Source organism: Citrus sinensis, chromosome 3, assembly GCF_022201045.2.
Source record: "Citrus sinensis cultivar Valencia sweet orange chromosome 3, DVS_A1.0, whole genome shotgun sequence".
Classification (NCBI taxonomy): Eukaryota; Viridiplantae; Streptophyta; class Magnoliopsida; order Sapindales; family Rutaceae; genus Citrus; species Citrus sinensis.
Window position 1 is genome coordinate 50,392,221 of NC_068558.1, and position 23,035 is coordinate 50,415,255.

General features: G+C 33.6%; 4 protein-coding genes and 1 long non-coding RNA gene across 6 annotated transcripts; 2 read left to right on the forward strand and 3 right to left on the reverse strand.

The window, feature by feature from the left end:
* The first annotated feature begins 17 nt into the window (after positions 1 to 17).
* LOC112495785 (uncharacterized) lies at positions 18 to 1,254 on the forward strand. Its single transcript, XR_003062130.2, has 2 exons — positions 18 to 939; positions 1,069 to 1,254. It is a non-coding gene; the product is annotated as an uncharacterized LOC112495785 (long non-coding RNA).
* Positions 1,255 to 2,234: 980 nt separating this feature from the next.
* On the forward strand, positions 2,235 to 3,028 carry LOC127901029 (actin-depolymerizing factor 10-like). Its single transcript, XM_052436848.1, has 2 exons — positions 2,235 to 2,735; positions 2,808 to 3,028. The coding sequence occupies exons 1-2, from the start codon at positions 2,488 to 2,490 to the stop codon at positions 2,956 to 2,958; spliced, it is 399 nt and encodes a 132-aa protein (XP_052292808.1). The 5' UTR covers positions 2,235 to 2,487; the 3' UTR covers positions 2,959 to 3,028.
* Positions 3,029 to 3,975: 947 nt separating this feature from the next.
* Positions 3,976 to 7,568, reverse strand: LOC127900921 (uncharacterized). The gene is made up of 6 exons (XM_052436362.1): positions 7,136 to 7,568; positions 5,719 to 6,170; positions 5,421 to 5,613; positions 5,177 to 5,241; positions 4,857 to 5,067; positions 3,976 to 4,539 (listed from the first exon to the last, which is right to left on the reverse strand). Exons 1-6 carry the CDS (start codon positions 7,301 to 7,303, stop codon positions 4,180 to 4,182), a joined length of 1,449 nt encoding a protein of 482 aa, XP_052292322.1. The 5' UTR covers positions 7,304 to 7,568; the 3' UTR covers positions 3,976 to 4,179.
* A 1,687-nt stretch (positions 7,569 to 9,255) lies between these two features.
* On the reverse strand, positions 9,256 to 12,949 carry LOC127900923 (uncharacterized). Its single transcript, XM_052436374.1, has 4 exons — positions 12,251 to 12,949; positions 11,050 to 11,609; positions 10,228 to 10,420; positions 9,256 to 10,131 (listed from the first exon to the last, which is right to left on the reverse strand). Exons 1-4 carry the CDS (start codon positions 12,461 to 12,463, stop codon positions 9,502 to 9,504), a joined length of 1,596 nt encoding a protein of 531 aa, XP_052292334.1. The 5' UTR covers positions 12,464 to 12,949; the 3' UTR covers positions 9,256 to 9,501.
* A 696-nt stretch (positions 12,950 to 13,645) lies between these two features.
* On the reverse strand, positions 13,646 to 17,437 carry LOC102615864 (tRNA-specific adenosine deaminase TAD1). 2 transcript variants are annotated; one of them, XM_052438664.1, is made up of 11 exons: positions 17,197 to 17,437; positions 16,996 to 17,116; positions 16,710 to 16,870; positions 16,428 to 16,562; positions 16,011 to 16,124; positions 15,509 to 15,678; positions 15,354 to 15,430; positions 15,151 to 15,270; positions 14,978 to 15,065; positions 14,462 to 14,571; positions 13,646 to 14,299 (listed from the first exon to the last, which is right to left on the reverse strand). In XM_052438664.1, exons 1-11 carry the CDS (start codon positions 17,330 to 17,332, stop codon positions 14,275 to 14,277), a joined length of 1,257 nt encoding a protein of 418 aa, XP_052294624.1. In that variant the 5' UTR covers positions 17,333 to 17,437; the 3' UTR covers positions 13,646 to 14,274. The 2 variants fall into 2 exon arrangements, with proteins under 2 accessions (XP_052294624.1, XP_052294625.1); XM_052438665.1 differs by having other exon boundaries at positions 16,452 to 16,562; positions 17,197 to 17,436.
* Between the last annotated feature and the right edge of the window lie 5,598 nt (positions 17,438 to 23,035).

Consider the following 23,035-nt stretch of genomic DNA (forward strand, 5'->3'; position numbering starts at 1 on the left):
GCGTTTTTATTTTTTTCTCAAAACTTTGGGCCACTCGTGAATATCGGTCATTGCTCCACACTCGCTCTCTTATTTCAAAACGCGTCACCCTTTTCATACATCCCTCCATTAGCCCCCCCTCTCTCTCTTTTTTTTTTCTTCTGTACACACACACACACTCATGCCAAATATTCAAATTCATTTATCATTCGTGCTATCCTATTTATTAATGTACAACTGCTGATTTATTGAATTAAAAACATATTTAATTTCTAATGTCATTGATTAAATGCGTCGTTAAGGATGATTTTTATTTAAGGCAAACATTTTAACTTCCTTTTGTAACGTACGTATGAGCAATAATAGAAGCAAATAGTGGGACATTTTTTAACGGCAGTAAATAATCTTAAGAAATCAGTATTGTTAAAATTAACGGTCATGCTGGGTTTCGATTTCAGCAGCAGCCAGCAGCAGCGCGTTCGGAATTTTATGCATACGTTAGCGAGTAGATTAATGATAGAAAAAAGAAAAAAAAATATCTATTTTTCAAAAAATATAAAAAATTAAAAATTAAGTAAGGATTACAATCGAAATCAGAACTGGTTACGCGTACAGAACTGTTTTAATTAATCGGACGGTCCAAAACGACTTAAAAATGGCCAGATATTTAATGAAACAGAGCGGGGCCTACGGAAATAACAAAATCTGTTCATTGATGATGGTTGGCTTTGGCTCTGCAGACTGTAATCTACGATCACAATTGAGCTGGGCCAAAAACAAAAGGGGCAGCGCCCCCCTTTGTTCTGTCAGAGACAGAGAGCGGCATCATGATTTTGACTCCACTGAGACCGTGCCGCGCGCGCGGATGGGGGGTGGAGTTTCTTCCTCCACTCGTTTCTCATGTGACCATTTTTTGCACCCCCCGCCTCCACTCTCAGAATTGAAACCCAAATAAGAAGGGTATGCAAATGAACTCCACTCACCGTCGCACGTGACACGATCAAACCCAAATTGAAATCGCTTCTTCTTTTTTTTTTTTTTTTAACCTTTTTGGTAATGTAATTTTTGTAATTTTTGTAATTTTTGCAGATCGTCACATCGTGCCTCAGAAATCGATGAAACAAATTAAATACCACAACAATATCTTGCGTGTGCAACATGAAATGTTTTCTTTGTAAATTATATGTATATATGCTATTGTATTTGTTTTTAAGTGAGGGTCAACACACAAAGTGAGACCATTACTATATAAATAAACCCCTTTGGAAAGATAAGCATAGACATTATTATCATCGTCGCCAACTCAACTTCTATATTTTTATTGAACTAATGTCACATTATCCATACCTAATTTGCTTCTAATCCATATTATATTAATCTTCGGAGAGGAAAAAAAAAAGATATCAAGTTTTATATCATTTTTAAGTTAGTGATTCAATATGAATGACTTGGGCAAGGGGCAATAATATCCTAAATTTATCTGGGCTAATTTGCATATATGAATCACGTGCCACCCTTTTAATTTCATCATTACGTATAATAAATATGCGAAGTATAAGGAAGATTAGGCTTTAAGATATTCTAATTTTAGAAATCCCGATTTTTCAACAGCCTAAATCTTAATCGAAAATCTAAAATGTACGCATAAATCCACAACGTGGCAACATCAAAGTTTGTTGTGGACGCGATCGGCTTAAAATTAAATTTAAAACTAAAAAAAAAAAAGTGTTTCATCCCATAAGAATCTCTCCTCCATCCCCTACAATTCTTTTGTTTCTCGCAACAAAAACAGTTCTCATATCATATGTCACACCGTAATCAGAAAACACTCTCTCTTGAATTCTTTTCAAATCCCAGCTCATTACTTTTCTTTTCTTGATCATTTTCTTCAATATAATAATCCTTGCGAGATTCATCTTCCATCGCAGCCAACATGGTAATTCACTCAACTCTCCCATTGAATTAATTAACCCCTTTTTTTTCATTTGTTATACAATTTTTAGCATATATAACACTCGAAAGGAAATTATCAAAAGGTAGCAAAAATAAATAAATAACAAGGTAACTTTAGAAGGGCTCCTTCAATACTTCATTGCAGACTATAGGTTGTAAAATGCCGTAGTTCGTGTATATATACATTTTGGATCTCAATTTCTTTTGGCATAATTTTAGTCCCTTGTAGTAAAATTGAATAGACGTTGTTTGGTGATCAAATCCTGAAAAGCTAATGTGATTCCCTCAGGATGGAGCCAAGATTTCCTGATCCGGTCCAACTCCAAAACTCGTTAGAGATAGAATTAATTGTCAAATTGGAGATGAGGAGAGGTGTCTGGAATAATGAACAAAGTAGCAAACGGACGTGGCGCATCACCTGTTATATGAATATTTCAATATATCAATTTTTACAGAAATAAAAAAGTGATGGTTGGTATAGCTGAGTTAATTAGGTATTAACTTCTTCATCAAATTGATAATTTTTTATGGTGGTAGGCCAATGCGGTGTCTGGAATGGCGGTGCATGACGAGTGCAAGCTCAAGTTCTTGGAGCTAAAAGCAAAGAGGAACCATCGGTTCATTGTGTTCAAGATCGACGAGAAAATCCAGCAAGTGACAGTGGAGAGAGTTGGCAGCCCACAAGCAAGCTACGAGGATTTTACCAAGTCATTGCCTGCCGATGAGTGCCGCTATGCTGTCTTTGATTTTGATTTCACCACCAGCGAGAACGTCCAGAAATCCAAGATTTTCTTCATCGCCTGGTACGTTTGAGTCCATGCTACGAATTGTCCTTTAAACTAAATAAGCGTCATAATTTTTGTGTGCACGTACAGGGCGCCGGACGCATCTAGAGTGAGGAGTAAGATGGTTTATGCAAGCTCGAAGGATAGATTCAAGAGAGAATTGGACGGGATTCACGTCGAGTTGCAGGCAACAGACCCAAGTGAGATGAGCTTGGATATTATTAAAGGCCGAGCCCTCTAATAATTTCCTGTTATATATATATATATGTGGCCTATTTCTATACACTTGTGTGAATTTTGTCAAATTAATATTTTCCAACCATTTTTCCTTCTCTCTCTCTCTCTCTCTCTCTCTCTCTATATATATATATATATTAACGTAACAAAACTGAATCGCTGTAGCTATACACAATACAATTCCCCATTTTATTTTTTTGCTTTAATTTTTGTCTCTCAATATGCAAGATAATCACATAAAAAAACAAGGCAGCTTAAATTATAATATTTACCCATTTATCTTACTAATTTGATAGCACTAATCATTCTTATGTGCAAGTGTCCTCGTTTTGTTTTAATGCGGACACGCTTTTAAGCTGTGGAATTTAATTTTTTTAATAAACTATAAAGCAATGCGATTTAATAGAATTAAAAACTGACTCTCTTAAACTACACGACTTAAAAGCGTGTTTGCATAAAAAAAAAAAATGAGGGAGCCGTATTCCAAATATTAAACAATATTAAGGGCTGGTTTGAAATTACTTTTGGGAGACTTAGAAGTGATTTTGAAAAATTAAATGTTAATTCTGGTGTAATTTTTTATTTTGAAATCATTTTGGCAAAATCACCTCATCCTACAACGGATTTTGAAAAGTATGGAATGAATAGCTTTTCAAAATCTAATTTTAAAAATCCTTTTTATATTTAATATAATATCATATAAAAATTCAAAATTATCCTTACTAATTCAAAAATAAAATCATTAATTTTAAAGAGATTATTACTATTACCAATTATGTTGGCACAACTAAATAAAAATAAAATTAGTAATATAAAATATTTTAGTTATTAATTATTATATATACACATTAAAAATATTTTATATATGTGTTTATAAATGTTTAAATAAATTTTATTCAACATTACGCCCCATTTATTTGTTTACATTCTTACAATAATTTAATAGTAATATTTACCATGTATATACGATCGATTTTAAAACTCACAATACTTTTAAAAATAAATTTATTAAACGCATAACTGATTTTTTTAACAGCTGATTATCTCTATAGCATTGCCAATAAAAAGGTACAACATTACCAAATCTAGCCCTAATTCCATTAGATATTGCTAGTTCTATATCTAATTATTTTTCATTTTTAACATAAATGTACTTAGAAAAATAAATAAACAACGAGCACAAAAACTAAAAAGCTAAATTATTGCTTCATACGCCATCAATTTATTAACCAAATTTGAGACTTTCCCAGGAATCTTTCTCCCTCATTTCCACTTGTCTTTTAATCATCTCATTGTTCTCGAAAAACGCTTTAAGTGACAGCGGTTCAAAAGGAGGAGGCATCGTGCATGGAAGTGTTTCACTAGACGAATTCACCATTGACTCCACCATGAATCTTTTCCCTAGCCCATTTTGTGAGCTCGCCAGTTTCTGTGCACACACCTTCTTCCCTTCATTGGGTATTCTTGGTTCAAATTTCAAAAGCTTGGCGTATTCGATTAACAAATGAAACATGTAATCGTACACATATTTCATTTTTAGCTTCTCTTGCATATATCTGCTTCCTGCGCGCCCTATAGCCCGTGCCTGTAGTTCATTCATTAACATTTATGAATATTATTATTACAGCATCATAATAAAACTGTTTGGAAACGACGTGCATGTTTTTAATTTGCAACATTTTTTTTTTAATGATACACATTCCAATTTTTTAATTTCAAATTTCATCCTAAATAATGTGTTATTCCTTAAGCAGCTGATAATTTTTTATAAAATACAAGAAAATTAATTCTATTAACTCACCAACCAATTGATTAATGCCACATCATTTAGGATGAGTTTTTGAGAATAAAAAATTTAAGATGTGTAGCACTACTATTTTCTTTTTTCGAATAATCTGTTACCTGGCGAGTATGAGTGTTGCCCCATTCAACAGCAAATTTAATATCCCTGCATTTTCTTGCAGTTCTAACGGGCCAGTAGTGCTGCAAGGGCACCAAGCTTCTTGAATAGAAGTCGTAATATTTAGGCTCTATCAGCAAGGTCATTGAATCGCATGCTAATATGTATTTTTCACTCACCGACCATGCCTGTCCTTCTACGTAAATTTTGTATCTTCATTAAGTTAAAAACAATGAATCAAAATCTTATCAGTATAGCAGAGACAATCCTATCTGAATTTTGTAATAAAATTTGACCCAAAGAAAAATGAAAATTAGGGTACCTGTGAGTGCATTGATCTGCTAATTTTGATTTCTCAAAGCCTTGCTTTTTTTCTTTATGCCAGTCCTGAACATAGTTGTAAGTGATCCATCAAGATACAGATGAATACTAATTAATGTTACTCATGTTATAGTGACTGATATTTGGCGATTTTTTCAAAGTTTTCACAAAACTATAGATGATCTCCATATAATGGATGAAGTATCTCAATTTAAACAAAAATATTTACCGTGAAATAAAATTACCTGGACATAAAGGCGAGTTTTCCATTGATATTTATCTGTAACATTACACTTCATAAGATCTTCTCTGGCTATGGAAACGTATGGATTCCCCTTCCAATATGCATAGGGCGCCCTATTTATCCACTTTGTCCTTTTGTTTCCTTCTTTTATATCCTCCAGTATGCTATTCCATGGCCTTATATTCGTCTCAGCCCTACAAGTTAAATATAATAATGACAAAAATAAAAGTCAATGAACATCTAGCCAGCTAGAGATAGCTTATAGAAAGTACAAAAAATAAGAACTATGAAGGCTTTACCACCCCCAGAAGGACCAATCTGGGAATACAATATCCAGCGACTCCTGATCGCCACAGTAATGAAAAACAGGCGGCGGCGACGTTGAATTTGCACCTTCGTAATCTCTTTTCTTTACAACTGGCCTATCACCGCACGAAAACATAAGCTCTAAGTCCGGTACTTTCCCAGGGTACAATCTAAGAAGCTGCAAAATTCCCCATACCGTAAAAACATCTCTTGTTTGATAAGCATTTTTATACTTCTCAACATAAGCGTCTCCATTTATAATCACTAGTCTGAACTGTGCATGTGCTTTGGCTCTTTCAAGCATTTCCCTGGAGATTCCTGTGTGCTTCCATGGCTCTAAATCTTTGTGTATCCACCGGAAATATTCCGGACATTCGCCAAGAGATTCTTCCGAACTTTTGGAGGCAAATATTTCTTCACGTAGAAGAGAACCTGGAAACACAGACTGAATAACAACAAATAATATCTATGAATTATCAAACCAGGGATATGATAATATAGCAAAATTTTGAAAAAAAAAAGGAAGAAAGTAAATTATAAACAATGTTATGTTCACATTTCATAACCGATCGGTGTAGACACCATATATAAACTCGATATATATACATATTATATTTTGTGAAAATTTTGGAACCTAATTTTTTTTTTAATCAAAGTAATATTATTGTGATTATAGTTTATTTACTGTGTAGCGAAAATTTTCAACTGAAACCCGACATATTTAATGATAAAATCCCATAACTAGAAGGAAGATTGGAATCCTTCACCTAGAGTTAAGGAAAGGAGGTGTGGAGTCCAACTCAAAGGTTGTTGACACTGCCATGTGAATAATACGGACTCAATTAAGTGTAAATTATTAACTGATCTTAGGTCATTCTATGTTTTCTTACATGTGTCCCTTCGCATGCACTCAATATTAAGAAGATCAGATTCAGGGTTGTGTTATTAAAGTGTGGCAACTTTGAATTGAATTGCCGCTTATCATCAATTAATTGAGCTACTTTATATGAGACTAACGTTTTCAGGAAATTTTTCAATACAAATAAGAATTAATTCTATTAAAATAACAATTCCTTTATATTGTCAAAGTCTTCATAGTAATTATAATAATTAGTTATATGATATCTTACTCTGTCATTTATCAATAAATAAGTACTATATTCTAAAAATAAATTAATAAAGGATCCGGTTATGTTGGAGCCGCTGAAAGGTAGAATACATTTTTATAACCACACGATCAAAATACTATTTATCAATTTACTTGTGTACTTGTGATTTGTATTCTATATTAAAACAAATCCAAAGTAGCCATTGCAATTAATAAATAACAATTAATTAAGCAAAACACAAGGGGAGAAAAAAATGAAAAAGAAAGACTACAGATTATGAAGCAAGTAGGTAGATACTTACAACATTCACCCAATAAAGGAAGGAACCAATGAAGAGGATGATGAAAAATGATAAGAAAACTGTTGTCGACGCCCATCTCTTCACAGATCGACTTGCAGTCTCTTCAAAATTGCTACGTTTTTGAGCTCCACGCTCCCAAAATCCAAGAAATGCACCAATATTTTCCATTAACTCTACCAGCTATAATTAATCTGGCTAATTCCTGCCTACTGCCTATCTAGTGAAAACTCTAAAACGCGAAAAACAAAATTGAAAATTGGTATCGATCGATGAACGCTTCAAGGTTTCAGGATAGAAGTCCTGATACCAATATCAAAATAATATTATCACAAAAATTATTGATATAAGAAATACTAAACGGAGAAGAAAAGAAAAAGAAAATGCAAAAGGAAATGGAGAGCTTATTAAGAGTCCGAAAGACTTGGTCTACTTTGTCTCGACTTATCAAGTAACTGTGGTCCCGCCGCTCTCCCTTGTTTCGGTTGTTTACATTTACCCAATTTCACCTTAACTAGTTAACTTCGACTAAAACATATATAACAGCATTTATATAATGCGTTTGTACAGAGAATGTGGCCGGTGAAACGCAAATCAGTTTACACACGCAAACCAATTAATCTGCCAACTCACAACCATCACTGCTTTGTCAGAAATTAATTTGTTCGTCAATTCGATGGTGAGAGATTTTTTACTCATTTTATTTGTAGCTTGCCTTTTTTAGATCCACTCATTGATGGGTTGACAAAAACATACTTAAAAGATCCCTAAAAGGACAAGTAAAAAGGTCGGACGAGTAGAGTTCCCGATTAAAACTATAGTATTATTTTTCATTATTTACACTTTTTTTTTTAATTTGTTATACACAAATTGTTACTGATATTATATTAGTTATTACAATTATAATATTTACAATCGTACTAAACAACTGGGATCACCGTCATACATTAACCCACTGAAGCACTTGTCCAAATACTTTAAACTCGCTCTAATATTCGAGGGGTGTCTACTCCACTCACATTTTGTAAGGGAGAGACTGTCTTCACTCAATTAGTTGATAATTAATGAAGAACCGAAACTAACCTCCATAATGCTCTTATAGAAGCTCGAATCATTGCACTCAACATTGTAAGTGCAAGGCTTCTCCTATTGGACCAAAGGCCCATTGGTCACACTTTTTTTTTTAATTACATGAGACTAATGCTCATATTACAACTCATATTATATGAGATTTACAACTAATATTTACAATCAGACAATTACTGGACCTAATTTACATAAATTCTTATATAGCACTGCCCAGATTTTATCCTCTCTAATATTCGAGGGGTGTCTACTTCACTCACATTTCGAAATGGAGAAGACTGCCTTGATTTAATGATTAAGCAAGAAAATAAACCACTTGTCACACTTAATTGAACTATTCTTCCTTTTTAAGGTAATAAAACAAAAATCAACAAAGAAAAAAAAAATAAGGACCTGTTCGGTCAGTAATGGTTTTGTAGCCATCATTTCATTTTTGTTTTTAAAATTTACGCGTAGAACTTGTTCGGTGGGTCACATCTTAAATATAAATCGTAAAACATACAAAACAAAGTGTGGCTTACAGTAATAAAACCCAAAACAAGTGATACACGTTTCCACCAATCTTCAAAACGAGCCATAAAAATAAAAATAAAAATAAGAAACAATACTTCTTCATCTCTCTCCCTCGTCGTCAAATCTTACCTCTAATAACTCTCTCACCTTCTTCCTTTCTCTCCCTTACCAAGCAAGTTATACATGTTACTGCTTTTTCCTTTTTTTCTCCATCATTTTTTCAATTGACTTTGTGCTTTTCTTCGATTTGCTCAACTCATTGGAAAGAAGCATCATTAGCCTTACGAATTCACAATCCTGGCCGCTATCTCGATCGACGATTGACTCTCGATGACAGCCGAGACTGAGTGACTTGCTAAAGAAAGGGTTTTTAGTAATTTTCGTACAATTTGTTCGGTCGTGTTCTCACTGTGATCTTGACATTATTCATAATTGATATGCCCCTGCAAATTCGAACAAAGTTCTCGAGAACTATGAAAATGGCACCACTTGCGCGTGAATGACTGTTACTTTTAGAATTGTAATTAGCTACTAAAACATGTGTTTAATAAAGAAAGATTAATTAAATTTTGTGTATAAACTCATTAAAAATGACACGTGGCGACATCTTCTACAAAAATTAGGAAAGATTAAACTCCTGGAGGAGAGAAGATCCGAATCCAAATTTATACAGGATAATAAGAGAATAAAAGCATAAAACATTAAACATCAAAAGGAAGATACAATAAGCTTAAGCTATCATAAATTATCGGAAAAATTATTAGTATCAATTAATTTATTTTCTTCCAATATTCATTTTCCCAGGCTTCGACTTGCCTTGTTAATTTAACTTTTGTGTCTGTGAAATTCTTAAGAGCAGGAGGATGGTAAGGCGGAGGCAAGGAGCATGGAATTGAATCACTAGGAGATTTGACCATTGACTCTTCCATGAACTTTCTCCATGTACCCTTTGCTGAGCAAGCCATTGTCTCCGAACAAAGCTCAAGTGCCCCAGCAGGAATTGAGGGCTTGAATCTCAATAGCCTCGCATACTCATTTAGCAGATGAAACATGTAATCATACACATAACCCATCTTTAAATCCTCCCGTATGAATCTGCTTGCTGCCTCACCAATGGCCTCTGCCTTTTCTGTGTGAGCGTTGCCCCAATCCACAGCAAATTTAAGAGAAGTGCATTTGCTGTTGTCTCGGATTGGCCAGTAATGCTGCATTGGCACCATTCCTCTCGAGAAGAAATCATAATAACGTGGCCTTACGATTAAGGTCATCGAGTCACAAGCTAAAATGTATTTCTCACTTACTGACCACGCCCATCCTTCTATGTATATCTTATACCTGTGGCTGCATTGATCTCCTAGATTCGATTGCTTGAAATTTTGTTTTGATTCTTGTCCCCAGTCCTAAAATAAATTAAAACGCGCATTCAATCAAACACAATTAATAATTACTTCAACATTTTTATTGATATATTACTGTTAAGGCAAATATTTAATTACCTGAACATAAAGGCGAGCGTTCCAGTCATTTTTGTCCGAGGCATTGCACGTCATCAGCTCCTTTCTGATTGGGGACACGTTTGGATTGCCTCTCCAGTAAGCATAGGGTACCCTTTCCTTCCATTTGGTTCTCTTGTTGCCTTCTTCAATGTCCTTCAACACATTACTCCATGGCCTTATATTAGTCTCAGCCCTGCCAAAAACAAGTATTATTGCTGGTGTTATTTCACCTTTTAATATTTAACCAAATATTTACTCATTCACCAGTGGTTACTAGTATTTCCCACGGATCATATGGGCTAACTAAATTAGTAATAAGATTTCTTTTAGTTATACAAAAGATCTTCCCATCGAATCTAGCCTACAGTCTAAATCGGAAGAGAAAAAAGTCTTGGAAACTTTACGGAAATAAATAATTCGCTTACAATATTTCTTAAAATGCACACATAATCTGTCACACTTGACGAGTAGTCAATGAACAATCAATAGAAAATTGACATGTCAAGCGTCCAACCAATGAATAATTGATAGGTGATCCGCATGCCAGTTGCTTATCTAATCCAAAATTGCATATGATTGATATTCAAACAACAAAATAATAATAATTATTATAATAATAACAACAAAAAAGCATCGAGCTTGAATATTTTCGCAAAATATATATACTTGGGGGCATTTATATTTGAAATGCTGAGTTTTTGCTAGATCGTAAAGAAAAAGGCTAACTGAGCTACTTTTGAAATCTTGCTATTAAAACTCTAAACATCATGTTTTTATTTAGATAGAAATTTCAATGAAAAATGAGGAAAAGGTGATATTTACCAGCCCCAAAAAGACCAATCAGGGAACACAATATCCAAGCTGGACCCATCGGAGCAGTATCTGAACAAAGGTGGTGGGCCTGAATTTGGGCCTCCAAAGTCTCTGGCTCGGACGACAGGTCGGTCGTTACAGTCAAACATGAGCTCCAAATCCGGCAATCTTCCAGGGTACAATCTCAGCAGCTGCAATATTCCCCACAAAGTAAACTTGTCCCTTGTCTGTATCGACTGCTTGTACTTCTCCACATAAGCCTTCCCGTTGACGATCACAAGCCTGAAGTGTGCGGTCTTTCTCGCCCGTTCGATCATGTCTTTTGTGATCCCTGAGTCTCTCCAGTGCCGTAGATCTTCATGAATCCATCGGAAGTACGATGGACACGTACTTAAATTTGATGGACGGTCAGGATTTGTGGGGTTGTGAGGTGTTGGATAGCTGTAATTGGTGGGGCAGCTTTGCGTTACATTATGTTTAGTGCATTGGAGATCAAATTCTTGTTGCTTGATCGGTGATTTTGCGGTAGTTATAACTGAATTTTGATGCACAATTCCTGAAAATATAGACTGTGGACACAGTATTTAGTTATTGAATTAATATTAATACATTTTATGGGGCGGATTTTAAAATCACACTTATTCTTAAGTCAATCCAACAATCCAAATTAAATAATATTAATGTTTAAAATTCTAGATACTTGTTGTCGATACAGATCCCTTCTTTATATTTCCAACATCAAAAAAGTTTTTTTTTTTTTTTTTCCATATTGTATCTCACTTTTTATCTTTCCTCTCTATATCTCTTTTATCATCTAATTTTTTCTCCTCAATAATACTCAATCATCATGTTATGAACATGCAAAATGAAAGAATACCAAAAGAACTATGCACTTGAGTTTCTTATACAACGAAGGCTTATTGAATTTAGAGGCAAAATCAATAGAAATTATTAATTGTTTGAACTAATTAACAAACAAACAAAAAATTATCGCCCTCAAAAGAATAATTTTAATATATTATTCTTATTATTAGAAGCGTTGTATTAAACATTTTCGGAGTCCAAAGTGAAGAAGGAGATCAACTAGTGCATGATATTTTCATGTTGATTTGTTATGTCACAGAAATGAGACAAAAAGGTACTAATTAATATGAATGCAAATGAAAAAAAAATTAACGGAGGGTTTAGATTTAGGAGTAGGAGGGCTTACGGAGTGGAACCAGCCAAAAAAAACTGAAGCACCAACGAAGAGGAAGAAGGTGAAGAAGGTGGCAGCTGTCTGCTTCTTTCTTGATGGTGATTGCGATGGCGCTGCAGTCAAGTGTCCATAAAGGCCTGAGGCTGAGGAGGAGCCATGCCAAATCCACTGCCATTGCCATGGCCAGCAAGTGTTCTTTTGATGTCTATTATCCTTCTTTTTCATGCCTTTGCCGCCTACATACGATTAATAATTATTGCTATACAACAATTTGGGCTTGTGTTTCATTGATGTCTTTTACTACACCTTCTTCTTCCACATAAATTTTTCTAACGTCTTGTTTAAAACCAATCAAGAAAAAAATGAAGGAAAAAAAAGAAAATGAAAGACTTTTAAGACCGAGATGTGAGGATAGCAGCCATTCGTTGGTCCACGCAAATTATCGTCCTAGGTGCGTTTGGGATTGAAGTGCTGTAGCTTTTAAGCTACAGCTGCTGTGAAAAAAAAGCTGTAATTATGAAACAAAAGTTAATAATATATAATAAATATAAATTTTAAATAATAATTTTGATAAAATTATTAAAGATATAATAAATTTTATATTATACAAGTGAAAAATCATATCAACATAGCTTAAAAGCTACAGCAGTTAGTGTTTACCAAACACTTTAGTACTGTAGCTTTTAAGTTACAGCTGCCCAACCTCAATTCCAAACGCACCCTAAGTATGAATGAGTCATAACTCTTTATCTCAATATTAAGTAGTTGGTGTAGAAGACTGACTAACGATGGAAACATGCCTCGCGTCCTTGTTAATGAAGGGGTTGGTTCACGTTTTATGCCCACAATTTGCTCCATAATATCATCATATTAATTATTAAAATTAATTTGTAACTTACATGGTCCTGCCCATTGTTTAATTAGTGTTTCGAGCATCCCACTCAACACGATTATGACTAATTTGACAGCAGCTCCACCGCAAGACAAACGCTGACTCTTTTACGTGCGGTCAATCAAAACAAAAATTAATGCTGCTTACAGGGTCAATAAAATTAGGCTACTGCTAAATACAATGGTCTCTCTTGGTATTTGATTAGGTAATAACTAATAAGTTCCACTAGAACTAAGTACTTGCTTTATTGTTATTAATGTTGAATCCGTGTTCTGTCTAATCTCTTTCAATTTGTAACATCAATGACAATGAATCAGACAAAAAGGTTAATAATTTAGTTTAGGATAATCTAGTTCAAAGTCAGTCATCGGTTTAGTGACATTCACACTGTAATTTAGGCCTAAAACACGTTTAGGGCATAGTTGATCTTGTTACCAATAGTTAAAAAACGTGTGATACGGTGTGAGAGAAAGATGTTGACGGTTAAAGTAGAAGGTAACGCTTGGGTACACTCATTACGATCATAAAATCTATCGCCCGCACTTTTATTCGAAAATTTACAAATAGTTTGACAGAACAAAAACAAAACAGGCATATCATATGAAATTTTGTAGCATAATTGTCTAAGTCTTTGCCACCTGCCTCTTAATTGCTCGCCAAGAAAAATGAAATTATAAATTTCGGAATTCCCAAGTTAGGCATGTGATCACAAATTTTGGAATTCGGTTTACAGACGACAGGATTAGGATTTCGCATGGCATGCGTGTGCCGAGATGACAAGTCGACGCATGAAAAAGAAAAACGACAACAGCTTTGACTTGCAAGTCCCACAGCGACTAAGTGCCTTAACCCACGGGGTAATTCACCAGACAGCAGCCACACACAAATGTCTATTCCCCCCTAACTCTGCCCCAAATATTAGGCAATTACAGTTGTTGATCAAGCACATGGGAATTGCCTGTTCTATTAGTCTCTGGAACATGCATGCTTGCAATGCGCAGGCAGGCAGTAACACACATGTTTACCAATATGTTCTTTTTTCAGTCACAAAGCATAACAATAGCGAGGGTTGAACGACTTGTTTAACAACAGCTTTACTCATCTTGTCGACAAAATTGCTCAAAGCTGATCAAGGCTTGCACTTTCAAGTCTTAACACTCTCACTGTATCTGCACCACCAGGAGAAGCAAATATAAAAGTGAAGTCTGTGTTTGCTAACTTTAGATCATTCTTTGAGAACATCAGGCTATGCACCCAAGTACTAATCTGCGTGTCCTTTCTAGTTCCCACTTTCAAATGTGAAGAGAGTTCAATGACTCCATTCAGTTTACCTCTCTCCTTGGAAGAAGACTTCATATCCCAAGGGTTTTAATGGCCAGTTATTAAAAGGTGGTCCTCCTTTAAAAACTTTTGAGGTTATATTGTATGCTTGAGCACCGTCCTGCGAAGCAATTTCATATCAAACTACTTTGAAGACAGAAGCTATTACTAGTTAACAGACAAGCATTTTTGCAATTTCAGAATATATTATTAAATCAGTGAAATTACCAAGGATAAACAACAGTTAGCCAGGGGCTAATGCATTAGAGATTTAGCAATAGAAATGAATTCCAGGATAAGAATCTCACTCCACCTTTCACATCTAGTGACAACCATCAGTCGAAGATAACAAAAAGCTTGATTTCAAATTAATAGAAACGACAATCTACATCCAACTTCTTTTTAATCACAAGAGCAGAAAAAGAGATTTTACAACTCATAACATGTCCCAGTGTAAAGTAACAATAAATTCCAATGAACAAAAAAAAAAGGGCCATTCATTTTTAAATCCAGAAAATCAAAACTACCTTGAGTTCTCTATAGGAAATATCAGCAGCTAGGCATCTGATTTTGCTTTCATGCTTCAGAGACAAAAAAACCACCAATAATCGATTTCTAAGGAAGACAAAAATAGCAATGGTTAAGATAACGATTTTGCCTCATATGAATATCTACGGAGCATATACGTGTCACAGCTTACTTGCATAAAGACGACTGAGTAGATGGAGAAAGAGCTCCTTTAGCAGAGGTGCCTTGCTTTCTTCCCGTGGTTCCAAGAATGACTTCATGCAGGCCTGACTTATTCCAACATATGGAGTACCTGCGAACCAAAGCATAGACCAATATTGAACAAAAAAGCACAACAGAATAATTTCTAGACTTTTATAAAATTCAATAAAATACCCGCAAGTTAAAGTGGATGAAGCAGTCTCAGAATGCTGAAACTCCTCCGGTGGTACTGATGCCGCCAAAAAAATTGGCTGCCAATGGCATTATGATGAATTTTGTCATTACCCTGCTCACTTTCCAAGTTATTGAAACACCAACACTTCACATACCTTATTAACTTGAAAGGGACTCGATAGTTCCTCTGATAACGGTAAAATTCGATCATACAAAGATCTTTTCAAGTGCTCCTCCAAGGGAAAATCTTCAGAAGTGTTAGGGGATCTTCCAACAGTAATGGAAGAGAGGTAAACAGGTTGAAGAAAATAGGAAAGCAAAGCTCCTGAATTAGAGGAAGAATGACCTCATCATTTAACTCTAGCCAATGCAGAAACAATGTGCATCAGCTGAAATATCATTGTCTAAGGAAGTAGTAGACATAGAATGCCATATTTCAAATGCATATGTATGCAAACTTAGAGCTAAGTAGAGATATTAACTCTTATTGGGCAAATGATTTATGTTATGCACTTAAACTAGTCTGCATATGCCAGAAGGCATGGAAGCTTTGGCAATATGGGAGCACCATTTTACAACAAATTACTAATTATGCTACTTGTTGACTGTGATTGGAGTAAAAATTTTGAAACGCTCATAAATTGTAATTAAACAGACCTTGAACTCCAACAGCATTCCAACGAGCTATCTTATCTGAGCAGCTAACTGACAATGTTGTATCACCACGACCAGGCTTCCTCTGCACCCTTCCAATGTGTTGCAGGCTATCATCTGCAAGTATATACTCTCGTAAATTCTTTGAGTAAATCAGCCTCTCATGTCAATCTTATTACAATAAAACGTAGACACCCAAAAAAAAAAAAACTGCCAAAGCTCTATCATAAAAAACATATTCAAACATCATAAGAAAGAAAATAAAATTAGCCATAAAGATTTAAGTGATACAATTTAAAACATTGGCAAGCATAAAAAAAAAAAAAATAAGTGGAGCAGATAGAACATAAGTTACTCAGAAGACAACAATCAACTAACATAAGAATGATCTGGAGAAAAAAAATTAAATTCCATGATAACCATTATTTAAATTTGAAGCCTCACAAATCCCATCTTTGAAACCATTAAGCTCATCCACAGATGACAGTGAGTTGCCTTCTCTTGAGAAGAAATTTCTCGGTGCAGAATGACATGAACTAAGTGACGCGTCCCCACCTATAAGAAAACAAAGAAAAACATTATTAGCCTTTTGGATATACATATATATATATACCTTAACTAGTCCAAAAGAACAAATACAACAACGAAAACAAAGAATAAATAAATAAGGGGGAAAAAAAAAAAAGGAACACCAAACATTACATGGCAACTGTGAAATGTATAGATGAAGTTGCCAGCCCTCTCTGAATCTGTATTTCCCTGTTGGGCCCAATTCGAAAAGAAAGTTGTTGAAAACATCATCTCGCAGACCTTCTATTCCATTACTGCATTTCTGCTTGTTCAAAACCTCAGTATAGAAGAATCTGTGTTGTTATAATATGAAAAAAAAAAAAAAAAAAACTCAACTGGGTTATACACTTATGACATCCGATACAATTCCTGAAGAAATGATTTAATGATACAAATAAACCCACATAAAAAAATAAACCTCAGTAGAGCTCTACGGGCGACGATTTCAGCGTGCGAGTCATTGACAATGTCACCATGGGGGCTCAAGAGCGAACGGCCTATACATTTTGTTCCCGTTCCAAGAGCAACAACCTCCAAATCTAAAATTAAACAAATTAACTACCAATCGCCGGCTCTTTTATTAAAAATAAAATATGAGAGAAAGGAAAAAGGAAATGACCTTTAGAAGGAGAGGAGATGAGAAACGCAGCCAAGACTGTAACTTCACGTCCTTGAGGCTTCCCCTTCTTCGGCAGTGACTTGTATTGCCACAAAACCTTCTTCGATACTTCGTCTCCCCAGCACTCAGTATCCATGTTCCATCACCACGTGCCTTCAAGAGTCAGCGAGAGGTAGACCATCGAAAATCTCTGACACGTCAGCAAAATTGGGTCACGCACAAGATTTGGATCTTAGCTAATCAGTGCTCAAGCACGGACGCTCTATACAAATGTATCAAGTCCGGTTATTAACGGGTCAAATCAGTCTAACCCATTTACGAACAGGCCGGCTTTGGGATTAGCCCATTAGCATTCATGTATATTTAATAATTTTCTCATTCTTAGTTCTTACCGTTTTCGTATTTTTATACGTAAATCTTTATTTATATCGTTATTATTAGGGATGGCAATGGATTGGATCTGATCTAAGATTCACGTGATTCAAATCTAATCGGATCAGATTTGGATCGGTTTAAAATAGATTTGGATCGGATTTGCATATTAATGTGTGGATCTAAGACAGATCTGGAACAAGTTTGGATCTATCTTAATATTTAAATCTATATCCATATCCACTCATCTTTTATTTTAATTTAATTTTAAAATTTTCTTAACAATTATGGAATTATAATGATAATAAATTTTATTCATAGCATATTAGTGGTATTTACAATGCATTTAAACTCTTAAAACTTAAAGGTTAGTTTTGTAAATTTAAAGGTTAGCCATCCCCAAAGCATGTACATGCAATATTCAAATCCAAGTAATACAACCTAGCAATTTATTTTATTATATTGACCAAATAATTTTTAAGGAATATAGTTATTCATATATTTAGTCAAATATGGTCATAATAAAAATAATAAATGATTGAATATAAATCATATTTAATTTATATATCATTATTTAATATTATAGAAATGAGGGTGGGTGTGTTGTGGATATTAGAATGATGGAGACAATAGAATATGAAATTGATGTTACTCCTGCAATTACTTTTGAAAGATATTTTATTATCTTTCTTATTTGTTTATTTCGGTGTAAAAATATAAGCTACAATATTTATTATATTTTTGAGAAAAATTATATAATTTATTTGTTATCAATACATTTAGCCTTCAATTTTCATTCTAAAAAATTATTACTTTTTAATTGATGAGTTTTAGAATTCATGACGGATCTAGAGTAGATTTGGATTTTAATTTTTTTCGAATTTTGAGCGGATATATATATTTATTTCTTTTTTGAATTTGAATATGGGACGAAAAATATGGATTCATGACAGATATGGAGCAAATACAGATCTTAATTTTTATTATGGATCTGGATCTGGAGTAGAGTAGATCCAACTCATATCTGCCACATTGTCATCCCTATTATTATACAGATGTTTGTTGGGCAATTGTATGATGTCAAACACCAAAACTTATTTTAACTAAAATTATTTTCTTATCTTATGTTACATTTTAATTTTGAAAGCCTATTCTAATAGTACAAAGAGATATTATTTACTTTACTCTAATCTCGATCACTTTATGAATGAAAATAACTCTTAATAGATGGTTATTACACTCATCCTCCTCCTTTTTACCGTTGGGTTACATTTATAATTGGGGTTCTTATCCTCAGGAACTATTGTTTGTGTTTTATATTCAAAATTTTATCTAAAATAATAACGGATCAAATGAATTGGTTTGATAGTAAGATATAAAAAAAATGAATAAATTTTATTTAATTTTTTTGACTCAATAAAATAACAGGTTGGCTTCAAATAACAAATCTTAATCAAACACAAAAACCACTTCAACGCCTGTGATTTTGCCTTTTCGATTTGGGAATCATGAAATTCAAAAACTAACCTGTAAAGCCGACCTTTCACATTTATTAAATTAAAATCTCAATCATGGAATTACGATCCCTTTTTTTTTTTTCATCCTTTACAGATATTTAAGAAAATTAAGATATTAATTCACAGATACTACCACACTGGATTAGGTTGTGGAATGAAGGGTGCAGGAGAATTTAACAAAACGACAGTTACATTTAATCGATTCTCAACAGTTGCGAAACAGCACAAACCAACACAACATCTATTAACTTTTCAATCCATCAAATTCAATGTAACCGTATACATAATTTATATACGCTGTAAGCCCCACACATGTTCTGCAATCAGCACAACGCTGCTGTCGAAAACTAGGAATGGAGCATTTCACGCTCATGTAAGCTCGTGTAGTTACCTCCAATTTAATTCTTTTTATATTCTGTGTAGCTTTGTCCATTTGTAATAAATAGGTCTCTGCTCCATGTAAATGACCAACTACCCCTACAATTGAATTTAGTCATGCAAGTTTTTGTAGTATTGATTAATTTCAAGCTTATAAATTCCGTATCATAATCCTAAATTGATAACTTTTGAATTGTTACTTATTATTTGGTGTTACATGATTAATAAATTACTACAAAATTTTTTTACAGAATTTTCTAATGTCATTATCAAATCATACATTTCAGGTTATGCCTTTTTTTTTTGCAACACAATTCATGTCGCTAACTCTAATGTTAAAATATAAAATTATTAAAAAAATAATAATTACCTAATACATGACCATCATTAATTAGCATCGTACATAGGGATGGCAAAAATTCCCACGGGGACGGGTACCCTCGGGGATTTTCCCCATTCGGGGAGGGTATGGGGATAATTTCATACCCAATTTCTTATTCAGGGAGGGGACGGGAAATTTTTTTTATCCAATTTCTTATTCGGGGAGAGGACGGGGATGAGGTGGAATCCCCATCCCCTACCCATTTCCCCATTTTAATTTTTAATTTTATTTTAATTTTTTAAAATTACTAGTAAATAAATAATAAAATTTAAATTATAAAATTATAAATATTGGTAAAAATAAAAAATATCAAAATATTTATATTATTAAACTTTTAGGCCTAATTCACTAATTAAAGTCTTAAATTTTTATTTAGGACATTAAAAAGACCGAGTAGATTCTATTAGCCAAATATTTTTTTTAATTTTAATATTCTTTAAATATTTTAAACTTAAATCTATTTTTTATTTATTTTTAGATGTTATAATTGCCCACAACGAATCATAATTTTAATATCTAATCTAATCTAATCTAATCTAATATTTACTTTTGATTTGCTCCGATTTAACTATTGTGTTGTAAAAGGAATAGTCCACATTTATAAAGTGCCCACGCCACCATTGAAAAAGTTAATTTTGAATCTAAATTCGATTTTATTTGTAACAATTTTGTATTAAACTATTAATTTGTTCATAATAGTTTGTAAAAGAAGTTTGTATTCCTAGCATGTTGCGTTACCTACTAATTTAATGTATGTGACTTTTGTAATAGATATTAATGTAAGATATATTTTGAACTTTACTTTTATTTGAATTTTTTATTTTAATATGATTAACTCAAAATTGAAAAAAAAATGTATTAGTTATTCGGGGATCGGGAACCCTCGGGGATCCCCTGTTATTATTCGGGGAGGGGATGGAGATTCTCTCAAGTAATTCTGACGGGGAAGGGGAGGGGACGGAGACATACGCAAAATATCGGGGATAGGTACGGGGAGATCGGTCCCCTCCCCTCCCCTCCCCATTGCCATCCCTGATTCGTACATTTGAGATGCAAGTCTATATTCCTAATTTGTAAAGTTTTAATTTACTTATATATTATAAGTTTGTAATACGAAAAGATACTTTAGTAAGTTCAAAAATTTTACCCAAAAAATATATAGAGCAAATAGATAAAGTTTAAATTAATTTTTTTAGTTCCCAAATCTCGTAAGTTCAAATTCGTAGCCAATCAAAGAAAACTATTTGAAAACCATTTAATTAAACCTTTGGGTACTGATATAAGCCTATTTTAATATAAGTAATGATATAGCCATGAATATTTTTATATAAATAATGTTGTATAAACTAATGTAATATAATGTAATTAGGTAATTAAAACTATAAAGTTCTTACACATAGTTCTTTGTTTTAGAAAATAAAAAGATCGAAGCATAATTGCTAACTCTTTGAGGAGTTGGGCCTTCTACAACTCAATAATGAGTGAACAAACTTGTTCAATGTCTTTTATTCGTGCCCTAGGGTGCTTATGTACAAGTGCATTACAACTATGTACCATGAGGAAAATTGCATTACAACCACGTACCATAAGGAAAAACTAAGAATAATAAAGTAGAAAAACTAGCAAAGCAACTAACGATGTGTCTACTTCACTAACAAATTTTACTTCACTTATTCTTGACTAATAAAAGAAAAAAATGACTTATTATTGACTAATTCAAATAGAAATAAAAATATATTTGTAAAAAATCACTTGCATGATTTATTTTTATTGTTTATCCTTTTAATCAATCAATCATGTTATAACATATTGATGTATATAAGTGTTTGTAATTGTAATATTATAATTTTTAAGGGTGATCTTTTACCTACCCCAAATGATTGACGTGTTCCGCTGCACATCCAATTTCATTAGTTTTTCAGTTATTCCCAACGGCTCCATTTGATTTTTTCTTGAATGACCAAAATGCCCCTTTCTTTGAATTCAAATAAGTTTTACTACATAAAGCGTAGTCCAACATTTTAGATTTATGCTAATGTCCTTAAATAAAAGGTTAATTACATAGCACATGCCTTTATTTTTTTAAAGTAAAGGAAAAAGATTTCATTTTAATTGCAATTAAAAAACTTCTTCTTACAAATCCATTGTCAACATTAATGTTTTTCCGTAGAAAAATCTTATCAATTTATAAAACACATGGCCACAAATAAAAATTTAATAGAGGAAGATATTCTCGTCCACAAAGAAATCTGGATATAGAATAAAATAAAAATAAATTAAAAAAAGTCATAACAAATTCACTATGATTTGAATCACAATCAAATTTGTCTCTTCCGCAACCATTTTCATCGTCACAAAATCCTTATCCACCACCATATTCTTCAACCCAATTTGTAAAATTACCCACGAATCATTAATCAGAGCGTTTGATTTTAAAAACATAAAATAAAATTGAAAAGAAAACAAAGTAAAAAAGAGATAGAATTGAGGAGTATTTCCATTAAAATTAACTGAAGGCACGGGATTGCAAGTCTACCCTGCACCATCAAACTGAGCTGAAAAAGTAATAGAATTGGGTGGACGATGAAACGAGTCAATTTCGTTGGATGCACCGTACAAAATGTCAATTCATTGAGGGGGTTAGGCCAAAAATTACCCTAATTTTTTAATATAAACGGATAGGCAGATTATATATCCTTATTTTAAGAGGGATGTCAATGATAAAACAACTGAGTGAATTCGTGAAAGCACGAGTAATGCGAGCGCGTGGGAGGATGAGATAGTCGCCAGCGAGCATTTTTATTGAAAGGGTACGACTCATTGAAGCGAAACTTAAGTCTGACGTGTTATTTCTTTTGGCTCTGTCCTAAAACGCTCCCGTATGGCACATGCCGACACCGCAGTTTCTCAAGTACTGCTCACACGTGGCAGCATAATAGAACGTTCCCGACTTTACTGGTCGGCAAAAAGCAACCATGCTCAATGCTTTGATGTCAATATCTCTCCGAAACGAAACCAAAGAATGAAGATCCACCGTTGGATATGCTTTTTTTCCGCGTAAAATCAGCGGGATAACACAAGATCAACGGTGATTAGACCATGTGCGTACTCGAAATAATCGAGCTCACATGACAAAACATATTTGATTGTTCAGCTACACTCTTCGAGTGAGAGACGCTGTATATATATT

What these genes read in the sequence shown, in the direction of transcription:
- LOC102615864 (XM_052438664.1), bottom strand. Translation starts at nt 17,332, where the DNA reads ATGGATACTGAGTGCTGGGGAGACGAAGTATCGAAGAAGGTTTTGTGG. An exon ending in GGCTTCAAATTTAAATAATG is followed by an intron (nt 16,125 to 16,427) that starts GTTATCATGGAA and finishes ATATACTTGCAG; the next exon opens with ATGATAGCCTGCAACACATT. An exon ending in TCATCCACTTTAACTTGCGG is followed by an intron (nt 15,271 to 15,353) that starts GTATTTTATTGA and finishes TTTGGTTCGCAG; the next exon opens with GTACTCCATATGTTGGAATA.
- LOC127900921 (XM_052436362.1), bottom strand. Translation starts at nt 7,303, where the DNA reads ATGGAAAATATTGGTGCATTTCTTGGATTTTGGGAGCGTGGAGCTCAA. An exon ending in GATTGGTCCTTCTGGGGGTG is followed by an intron (nt 5,614 to 5,718) that starts GTAAAGCCTTCA and finishes TTTAACTTGTAG; the next exon opens with GGCTGAGACGAATATAAGGC. An exon ending in GCAGATCAATGCACTCACAG is followed by an intron (nt 5,068 to 5,176) that starts GTACCCTAATTT and finishes AACTTAATGAAG; the next exon opens with ATACAAAATTTACGTAGAAG.
- LOC127901029 (XM_052436848.1), top strand. Translation starts at nt 2,488, where the DNA reads ATGGCGGTGCATGACGAGTGCAAGCTCAAGTTCTTGGAGCTAAAAGCA. An exon ending in AAGATTTTCTTCATCGCCTG is followed by an intron (nt 2,736 to 2,807) that starts GTACGTTTGAGT and finishes GTGCACGTACAG; the next exon opens with GGCGCCGGACGCATCTAGAG.
- LOC127900923 (XM_052436374.1), bottom strand. Translation starts at nt 12,463, where the DNA reads ATGAAAAAGAAGGATAATAGACATCAAAAGAACACTTGCTGGCCATGG. An exon ending in TTTTTGGCTGGTTCCACTCC is followed by an intron (nt 11,610 to 12,250) that starts GTAAGCCCTCCT and finishes CTGTGTCCACAG; the next exon opens with TCTATATTTTCAGGAATTGT. An exon ending in ACGCTCGCCTTTATGTTCAG is followed by an intron (nt 10,132 to 10,227) that starts GTAATTAAATAT and finishes AATTTATTTTAG; the next exon opens with GACTGGGGACAAGAATCAAA.